The sequence below is a fragment of the Cimex lectularius genome, unplaced genomic scaffold (assembly GCF_000648675.2).
Source record: "Cimex lectularius strain Harlan isolate CLEC.00 unplaced genomic scaffold, Clec_2.1 scaffold348, whole genome shotgun sequence".
Lineage (NCBI taxonomy): Eukaryota > Metazoa > Arthropoda > Insecta > Hemiptera > Cimicidae > Cimex > Cimex lectularius.
In genome coordinates this window covers 34,424-45,032 of record NW_019394215.1, presented here as the reverse complement: position 1 = coordinate 45,032, position 10,609 = coordinate 34,424, and the positions used below count along the sequence as shown (strand labels likewise).

Below are 10,609 nucleotides of genomic sequence, written 5' to 3'. Positions count from 1 at the left end.
AGCTTGTCAGACTGCCTCCCATGGGCAGTCTCGACTTCCCGTGCCGGGGACGTTTGGGAAGAGGATGTTACCACCCTTTTCTACGGAAGGGTGGCAAGGGCCACACTTTCTTTTGCCCCCGCCATCAACGGGAGGGCTTTGGCGACTTCTCCTCTCTGAGGATCAGCCGCCCGGGTTTGCTCCAGGACGGTCGGCCCAGGAGCGGGACGAACTGCTGCTTGGGCGTATGTCCCTGCAGTGCTCCTACTTTCGACCACTGCCTTGACCACACGAAAGTTCATTTTATCTATTGTTTTTAGTTTCTGTATCTCTCGTTCTTTCGAGAGGACAGGGCAGCTGGCGGATCGAGCCGTATGGCATCCCCTGCAGTTTACGCAGTGGGAGGGTCTGAGCACCTAGATTCTTTTGGGTGTGCTTCCCTCCAACACTCACACACTTCCTGCGGGGATTTACATCGCAGGGAGGTATGACCAAATTTCTGGCAACGCTAGCACCTTTGCGGAGGTGGGATATAAGGGCGGACTTTCAATTTGTAAAACGCCGCTCTTATTTGGTCTGGGCATCGCGGGGCGTCGAAGGTGAGGATTAGACTCGCCGAAGGGACAATTTGTCCGTTCCGGCGAGTGTTCATCTTCCTTACTTCCAACACACCCTGGTCCCCTAAGTCTTCTTTGATGACATCGACACTGCTATTCATGAGGTCACGGCATACTACTACCCCTCTGGAGGTCTTCAACTTTTGATGAGGGGTAATCGACCTCATGTCCAGCAAGCGCCTTTAATGACATCAGTTTTGCCTCGATCTCTTTCCCAGTCACTCCTATGCATATTTTCCCATCTCTACTTTTTGTGATAGAGTTTGTTTTTTCTATCTTCTTTATTTCCCTGTGTAGAAGGAAAGGGCATGTGGATTTAAAATCTCCCTCTTTCCTTGCTACATTATAGTATCTCGTCTGGTAGGCCTCAGCGAGAGGAGTAATTCCCATGATCCCGAGACTCAGCGACGAGGCAACACTTCGCGATTTCTTTTTCTTTTCTTTCTTTTCCTTCTTCTCTTGTATTACTTCTTTTCTCTTTTTTTGTGCAGGTGACAAAGGAGACACAGGTACATTCTCTGTCCTCGTTGCACTCTTTGGCGAGTTGTTGGGAATTCTTTTTCTTTTACCAGCAGCAGGAACGAAGCCATCATCCTCCAACGTTTGAGAAGGAGTGGATGGTTGTGGAGAGGGGGTTGAAGGGTTTGCAGGGGAAGGAGGGACGTGGGTCTCGGAAGTAGAGGAAAGCAAATCCTTCGGCGGGATTGAGAAAAGAGTTGGGAGAGGTGGCGGTGTTGGGTTAGGAGGGGGTCCTGTCGGGCTGGTCGGGCCCGGGTTAGGCGGAGTAGGCACTTTTACTCCTAGATTATTTTCTTTCTTTTTTATTTTCATCATCTATTGTGTTTTATCTGTGTAAGGATGTATTGTGACATGTGTGTACAGTTCTCTGCCTTTGGTGTCGGTCCCCGGCCTGCTCGAGCGATACCCCACGCGCAACACAAACTGTGTGGCCTCGAGAGGGCTCGCCGCGATGCCCAGCACGGTAACCATCAAGTCGCCAGCTGGTAGTACTAAGCATCACGCCATTATACACGAGGTGATAGGACTGCCTCCCCGTTGGCTATTCCGGGGTTCGGGTCCCTGTACTACCTCGCGGCCCGGGAGTGCCGTAACCCAGTTTTCCTCCTGTACACTCACAGGTACAGGACTCATGTACACTCAAGCAGACCGGGAGACCGCTACCTACAGATGGGTGTATACACATGTGTGTTGTTGGTGTGGTGTAGTGTGCACGGTGATTTGCATTTGTTATCTTCGGGTTCCGACGCCCTTGGCCGCGTGCATCGGTTTGTGTGTTGGTCGTGGCATGCTGACGGAAGACCGAACATCGTCCAAGTCTCACGCCCTCACTCCACCAAGTGTTAGGTGTGGCGGAGTTATATCCGTACTGGGTCGCGTAGGTACGTCGTACAAGTCCAGGACGTGAGACTTTGAGTCCGTCTCAAGAACCGTCCTAGGGACGTAGCCCTACATTGTATATAATGTAAAAGTACTTGTGTCAGTGTATGTGTATGGGTGTGTTATGTATGTGGACGCAGTTTACCGTCATGCCCGGGAGGACACAGCGTTTATTGGTGAAACAATAAGTGCGTGCACTACCCAAAAGTGGTTCAAAAAATTTGCTTCTAAGAATCTTTGGGTATGATTTTTTGAAAGTAACAGGGAAGTTATTACATATAGCTTTTTTATTGTAGTTAATTTTTTTTATACAATAGGCTTCGTGATAAATGTATTTTGGATTTACTGTTTAGTGAGAATGTCTTTATAAGCGTGAATCTGTAGTAGAAAAGGTCCAATGAGGTACTTCATATTCCGTCGTCGGCCCTATAATTAATATTAGTTATCAATATTTGAATTCTATATTAAACCTAAAGAAAACGTTTTAAGGAATTTATTCTCTACATCAAAACTTTAAAGTATTGTTTTTACCAGGCCCAAACTCAGAACCTGTCCATCGCGATCCAGCTATCTGACGCTAATAATGCAGTAGAAGCTTTCATTAAAACAAAATAGCAGTATAGATGGCCAGATCGGCAGAGCAGCTCTCAATGAAAAGCGTTGTCGAAAGGTGGCCCTTGGAGGGTGTGACTCGTAGAAGAACGGACACTTTCGTTTGGGCAAAAGGCCAAGTATGTGACTGGCACTTAGAGAAGAACTGCTCGATGTGACCCACTTATTTTAAGGACGCCATTCCTTGGCTCCATATAGAAAGTGCGTAGGAATGCCAAAAGTTTTGAGAATTGTGTTGGTAGGGAATAACTGAGTTCCCTTTTCCGAATCTTGGAATAAACAGAGTTGTTTTATTGCATGCAATACTGATAAATTGGAGTCCCTAGTATGTGTTAACAGGGAATGTATTTACTAGCGCGAATGTGTAGTGTGACAAGAGAGATAGCAGCATACTGAGTACAATTAGGTTAGTTATACAATTGGTGTAAATGGTGATGGAGGAATATAGAGTACGCCAACAACCTGAGTGAATGCTATGTAAATAAGAATCAATTGATTTACGAATAAGTGAGAGTGTGAAGGGGCTTGGATTTAGAATTGATTGCGCTGAGCATTCAAATGAACTTGCTGTTGCTAGCCCGTTTAGGCCAACCTCGGTGGCTTGACGATAAGACAGAAATCTGGCCAGGTGGAGACCTGCCTTGTCTGCAGATTTGATTTTATATAAATCAGGCATCATACACTGTTTTGTAATTTTAATATGTAAGAATAAGTATAAGATAGAAGTAGTTTAACATAGAAGAAGGTAGGATGAAGCCCTGAAATCTATTTCGAAAAACAAAGATTTTAAGAAGAGATGGGAATTCTTGTTCTTGAAGGAAAACCTACTAGATGCAGCCTTAAGAGAAAAACGAAGGAAATATAATTTGTTGTCAGCTATTATTGCCATTTTCTCTTAATTGTTAACAAATTCGCCTAAAAATGGTCAAATGCGTCCGATGTATACCCACGCAAGTAAAACTCGGCTGTCATCAGTAAATAATTAAATAAATAATATTTATCACGTTCAAAAACAGCTTTTAGTATGTGTAATATTTGGTGACCGTTAATTACTGATTATTGATGATTATTTAAACGTCGTGTGTTGGGGTCTGGTGTGATGTAGATTAGAAAATCAAAATTTTTATCGTGGCAACGTTTCGACCTCTTTTGAGATCAACTTCAGAACCTGGAATTTATAAACATCTTTAAATTATATAAGTTCTTATAATATATAATTATGAATTTATTCCATAATGTTCACAGTAGAGAGTTACAAGTTTTAATCTACGCAACACTGTAATCACAATAAGTTTTAATCATATATTTGTATTCACTCAAAGTGTGTTTTCTCGGCAGTCGTATCATTGCTTTCGATTTTTGAGAAAGTTAAGAGTGAGATTTTAATGTTTTTTGATTATATGTTTAATTTTGAAGAAGTGGGGAAGGAATTAGGGGTTGAAATTCATTTTTCTATGAGGAGCCGGCTTCTTTGAGGTGAAAGGAACTGGCAATGGAAAAAGGGGTAATGGTTTGACGTAAGGGCCTGGTTAGCCGTTCAGGATTAATATAGACGGGATTATCAGGGAAAGGCGAGATAAATTGTTGGAGATTTAGACTATGAATTGTTTGATGTGTAAATGTAATGATTGTTTTATATGTTTTATGTATGATATATATGTTATTTATATTGAATTTGATTTGTGATGTTATCGTAGCTGCGGCTGAATTTATACGTGTCTGGTCTGTAATTGATGCTGTGTTTTTCCCTGTTGATGTAGTATTTAAAGACCATTTCTAAAAAGTTACATTTGTCCGTGTTTAATATTGGATTGTTGAAATCGAAATGGTGTTTGTGTTCAAAATGGTGGGTTTTTTGAAATCATAGATATGTTGTTTTACACGTTATATTGTTGGGATGTAATTCCGATGTACGTTGATGTTAGTTAATTTGTACAATTGATTCGGCAAATTACATCAGTCTTGTTACTGGCGTGGGATCTTTAATCACTACCTCCTTCTCCACTCCTTCAAGATCGCGTGGATTGTCAAAAGTCGGAAGATGAACCGGTAACTAATTGTATATGATTGTATAAATTCATATTAATCACTTATACGAATTTGTATAATTTAAACAATGGTTATAAATTCCAGACCTTGAAGAAAAAACGATCGAAATATTTGGCACGATAAAAAGAAAATGTTTTCTAACCTACATCACACCTCAATCTCACGATCTTTAAATAATCATATTATTATTATTTAATATTATATTTTAATATAATATATTATTGATTAATCATATTTAAATATATTTTAGTGTACCTTATAAGCACCGAGGTCATCTACAACACAGGCAAAAATAGCTTCTCTTCCCACTGCCACTGACAAGTTTGCAATCGGCTCTCCAAATTTTGGCGCATCTGAAAAAACAAACATTACATTAAAACCATTATGTTTAGTAATGTGACCAAATTCAATTTCTTTCAATTGATTATTTTTTGGATATAAAGTCTTGGTGGAAATGAAAAAGTTATTGTCACGAGCGGGATTCGAACTTTTAGGTCTCTTTTTTTTTTAATTTCAACCAAGACCTTACATACCTCCTTAATAATTAATTGAAATTACATTCAACCTTATTAAAACAAACTTTTAATAACAAATATCTGGCAATCAATTTTTTCCATTTTTCATTGGAGGGTAAAATTTACTAATTTATTAAATATTATTAATGCCATTAAAATTTGATATGCTTTCAGTTGATATTAATAAAAAATATGAAGATATAATTTATATCTTATTTGAAAAATATTGAGAGAAACTCTTCATTTCGTTTTTATTAAACACTTCAAATGAATATAACTACTCAGGTCAGGTAATCGTTTTTAAAGATATATTTTTAAATTGATAAATATCATTAGACTTATTGGAATTGTATTAATCTAAGGAAAAGATCTTGAAAAATGACAAATCTTACAGTTAATATAATTATTATTATTAATATAATACATTATTTCATGAAGTTGGTTGTACTGTCATAAAACACGAATCAGTAGAGAAATCGTTTTCTTTCCTTTCTTATTGCGAAATCCATCAAGCTGTTAGAAGTTAGCTGAGAAGGGTCATAATGGCCACGTATTTAGCCCCGGGCTCTCAAGAGTTTTTGGAGAGTAAGGTTTAGCAATACAGAAAGGCCGAAAAGGTACCTCTTGTCCCACTCATGAAATTTACAAGAACTACCCCTTCAGTATGTATGAAATAAAGCGAGTGCAGCGCTTTTGTATAAAGGATGGAGTGCAGGGGTATTATTATTGTGTTAAGTGAACGTTAGATGATGCATGGCACACATTCCCGCATAGTAAGATAAAAACCATGTTAAGTACGTTTAGTTCCATATATTTCAAAGAAATGTAAATTTTTGTCTGACCTATATATGCTTGAAAGAATTGAAACATTACAAGAATACATTGGATAACAGCAAGACTATTGAAAATAATTTATTATTATGACTTAAAAACACAATTTTTGTATCTTAAGCTTTTGCTTTTTTCCAATCAACTAAATCATAATTTTACACAGTAGCAGTAATGCACTACAGTCGTGAACTTTTTGATCCCTCAATGTACATATTATCTATTATGTCTTTCCATACTAGAGTTGTAAAATTTTAGATCCAACAATTTACATATTATCTATTATGTCTTTTCATAGTAGAGTTGTAAACTTTTTGATCCGACAATTTACATATTATCTATTAAGTCTTTTCATACTAGAGTTGTAAAAATGTAGATCCAACAATTTACATATTATCTATAATGTCTTTTCATACTAGAGTTGTAAACTTTTTGATCCAACAATTTACATATTATCTCTATGTCTTTCCATATTTCAGTAGTTCGTCAAATTGAAACAAAGCGTGGCAAACTTGTCATCTAGCGCCATACTATCAAAGCAAATGATACTCTTTTTTTAATTGAAATAACCGTACGCTTTGACAAATAATCAAGTTAATATTGATTTATTTATATTACTAAATTGACCAAAATTTTCTAAAGTTTGAAAACACAATCCGTTCTATTACAATCAGCGTAGACTAGTAGATAGACAGACACTCGTACACAAACTGTAGTACCCAATACGTTACCTTCACAATCGACTTTTCTTTTTACCTTTTATAAAGCCTTTCATAAATCTCTCCCATTATTCTGTTCTTCTTTCTCCTCCACTCTATTTGTTTCTCTCCCTTGCTATTTATTTTTATATTGCTCTTTTTAGTATCTTTATCTCTCTCTACACCCCCTCACTCTCCTTCTTTCTCTCTCTTATTCTCCTGTTCTATGCTAATAGCACACCGGTACGTCCTAGTTATCTATCTAACTATCCCGTTATATTTGTGTGCGTACTGCAAAAGTATTTAGCATTTCTCCTCGATCAGGTTAAGTGATATCGTCGAGTACGTGTGTTTTACAGATTTTCAGAACACCCTAATTTACTATAAACAATTTGTGAGAATGTGTTTATTAATCAGTTATTGTACCCATTCATTTTATTAGAATTAGGTGATTCTAACTATTTAGCAGTTTGCTGAAGACTTGATTACGTATATACATCCTTGTTAATTTCCTACTATATTTCGTGGTAGTAACTTCAAAAATCGTACTGGAGTTCAAGCAAATTCATTGCAATATGTGCACAATCATGATTAATTATTGTTACGAGATGTTTCCTTATTATACATAAAATTACTTTTTATTCTGATGGAATCAATGAAAAAAAGAATTAAAAACGTAATTAATTAATTACATAATCTGTTTATCCTTAAGGGCTTCTTACGTAGGCGTTTCATTTTTATATGACAGGAAGTATAAGAATTTAGCAAGAATGGTAATACAGGTATGGTATATACATGGTTGTCTATGATTGTTAATTGAATCTGTCAAAATTTCGGACAAATTATGTTTAAAAGTGATCTACTCATTTAGATTGTGGTGCTTGAAAGCAGAAATTGATTTTTCCATATTATTGCGGGTTTATCAGACCATCATTAGAATAATGAGATATTTGGTAAAATACACTGATTGGCTTTGTCGTTGATATCGATGGCATTTACTTTATTTTCTGTAGGCGGATTAGAATTAGCTAATGACTCGTCCCATCGTGATCTCGCATGTCACAAAAGCGTTAGCACTTCCAGATTGTACTTTTCACGGGGTATTAGAACTTCGACATGTTCGTGTTAATGGGCGGAGCACGACCGATATAATTTTCCCCACGTTGTTAGGCATTGTGGGTGGGTCCTTTCTCTCTGGTTAGCGCCGTGTTTCCTTTTCCCTCCGCTACATCTGTTTTAAAAAGAACTGATTTAAGCAGTTATCGCTTAGGAATTATTCAGCCGAATAGCAAAACGGACACGGTTTCTTCCTCCTATGCTAATTCGCATGTTGGGAATGAATATTCACGTGGATCCTGTGAGCACGGACAATGTTTGTCTCTGCGAATACAACTTTTGCAGAATAGCCTACACTTTTAGTAAATAAAGAGCTAATAAACCAATAAATTGTATATCATGACGGTCAATTATAAGTCATAAGGTTGTGATGTGTATAGGGCTGCAAATCGGCGAACTCATGCTGAACCGTTATAAGGTCACAATTAATCCCGTCTTCACCCGCAGGTTTGTTGAATTAAATTACGCCACACTGTTGATACAGTACAATCATTTACCAAACATAATATCTACATGCATGACTTTAATACACAACGCGCAAAAAGTTCGGAAACGTAATCACTTAACATAACACCACTTAATCACATAACTTTATCAGATTATGACAAAAAAATTAGGTTCTTATAATGTCATTATTGTAAGAGAGGAAAGTGTTTTTTTTGCCCCAAATTTATTTTCTCGCCTTGATCAGCTTCCTTTTCTTGTAAGGAGGTATGTAACCTAGTTATTAGATGGATAAATTTTTATTAGTTAAAATCAGTGTACGTAGGAAATTTGTGAAATCAACAATGAGTGTTATTATTACGAGTGTTTATTAAGTGCCGGGGATTAAGCGATAGCGCGATCGCTTGGACCGAGCACAGAGGTCGCCGAGGAGAACAGTGCGGTGAACACCTACGAGTTGGCAACTGGAGATTCTCCGGAAAACGGCTCGTCCGGATTTTTCTACGTGGGTATTTCCATTTCTACCGGGCGCCTTCCTCACCAGACCACGCCGACGAGCGAGGACTGTGAGCGTCCGTTTGTGGTTTTCCGAAAGGATATAAAGGCGGCCCCGATTCTCCGGAGATTTTCTCTTTTTTTGGAACGGATTTCGGCAGGACTGGGACCCAGGAGGACTCGGCGGATGGTTGTGGCTGGATCAACGATTCCCAAGTAAAATTGTTGGTTTACGGAAAAGACTACATGAAGAAGGAATTTTTGTTTGTTTTAATTTTAATGATTTACTATTGTTAATTTAGATGATTCAGTTTTAATTCTTTTAAGTTAGTCCAGATCTGGTTTATGGTTTATTTTACAGCTGATTAAGGAAATAAAGTACCTATTTTAACTTTGCTCTGTTTAGGAATAATAAATCGCCCCATTGTCAAATGGATTCTCATTTTTATTTTTTTTCTTTCCCTCCTTATTAATCTACTTTTTTGTTTTGCTTGATTATTTTGCATGGCCAGGTAACTCGTAAATACATAAACAATCATTTAAGCAGAGGGAACTCGAATGTGATAAGGAGAAGGTAAAGTTGTTGATCAGGACCCGCCGTGTTAGGCTGGCTTTATCCTGGCCCTAGCCTAGTGGCCTTGCCAGTAGCCCCCCCCCCCCCGGGCGAGTGTCCTCCATGGAATAAAGTAAATAATTTTTTTTATAAAAAATAGTATACTACTTTCCTCTCATATATTTATTTATTTATTTGTTTGTTTATTTATTTTTATCAAATTTATTTAGAGTATAATCAAGAATATACTTTTAGTTAAAGGAGTTCCCCATTACTCTGGAGGCATAAAATAGGGTAGCGCCTAATTCACCAATATTTCTTTGGTCTTTAATATTTTGTTTTTTTTGTTTGGTTTTTATTTTGTAAATTGTCACTCCGTTCTTACCCCCCCTACTCACTACGAGCAACCGGGATAATTTTGTACTGACCCGAAATAATTTTGGGTGTAACAAGTTCTGTATTTATACAAGCAAATAAAACTAAAAGACCGAAACCTTAAAAAATTTAAACAGACTCACATTCACACACTATTTTCTCAACACTAAACAACTAAATATGCAAACGTTGAAAAGAAGGGAGGACAGAAATATCATCATCGCAGCAAGACGAAAACCTTTATAGTGCCTGCCATACCCGAAATGAAGTATAAGTTTTGGCAAGGCCTTTATCAACATAAACGATTGGTAATCGTTTGTGGGAAGTTGCCCTCACATCTTATCCCCCTTTGAGACGACCAGCAGCAACAGCCCGCCACCAGCAACCAGGAGAATATGGTGCAGCGAGCGCCTATAAGCGAACACATATGTTATTATGTTGTTATGTTTACCGATGAGTCGCGTTTCAGTCTTTATAGTGATAGCAGGTACCGAAGATTCTACCGAGAAGAGGGGATGCGTATAGTACCCTAGTTCGTGCTCCCTTCAGTGCAATTTGGAGGAGTCTGGGTAGTGGTCTCGGCCAGGATTTACACTGGAGGACGAACTGGACTCCATATTGTTGAAGGCAACCGCACGGCAGTCTGTAATGTCCAAGAAATTATCGAGGAATACATCCCTCAAACTAGGGATCTCATTGAGAGAGATTTTCTATTTCTGGATGTTAATAATTGTTTAAAAAATTAATGTGCCCAATAAATAAAACTATGGAATAAAAACTATTTGTTTTGTTATTTTTCAAAATCCCTTAATTAAATTTTCCTTCTGTAAAATAATAATTTGTAATAAATTTTAATAAAATTTATACCAAAAATAAAATAAAAATGCTAGTGAAAGCAAATACTCCAAAGTTGGTTATATCGCTTTTCAT

General features: G+C 37.6%; 1 protein-coding gene across 1 annotated transcript; it reads right to left on the bottom strand.

Moving 5' to 3' along the window:
* Positions 1-701: 701 nt before the first annotated feature.
* LOC112128267 (MAP7 domain-containing protein 1-like) lies at positions 702-1,430 on the bottom strand. The gene has a single exon (XM_024230221.1). The coding sequence runs from the start codon at positions 1,428-1,430 to the stop codon at positions 702-704; it is 729 nt and encodes a 242-aa protein (XP_024085989.1).
* Between the last annotated feature and the right edge of the window lie 9,179 nt (positions 1,431-10,609).

What these genes read in the sequence shown, in the direction of transcription:
- LOC112128267 (XM_024230221.1), bottom strand. Translation starts at nt 1,430, where the DNA reads ATGATGAAAATAAAAAAGAAAGAAAATAATCTAGGAGTAAAAGTGCCT.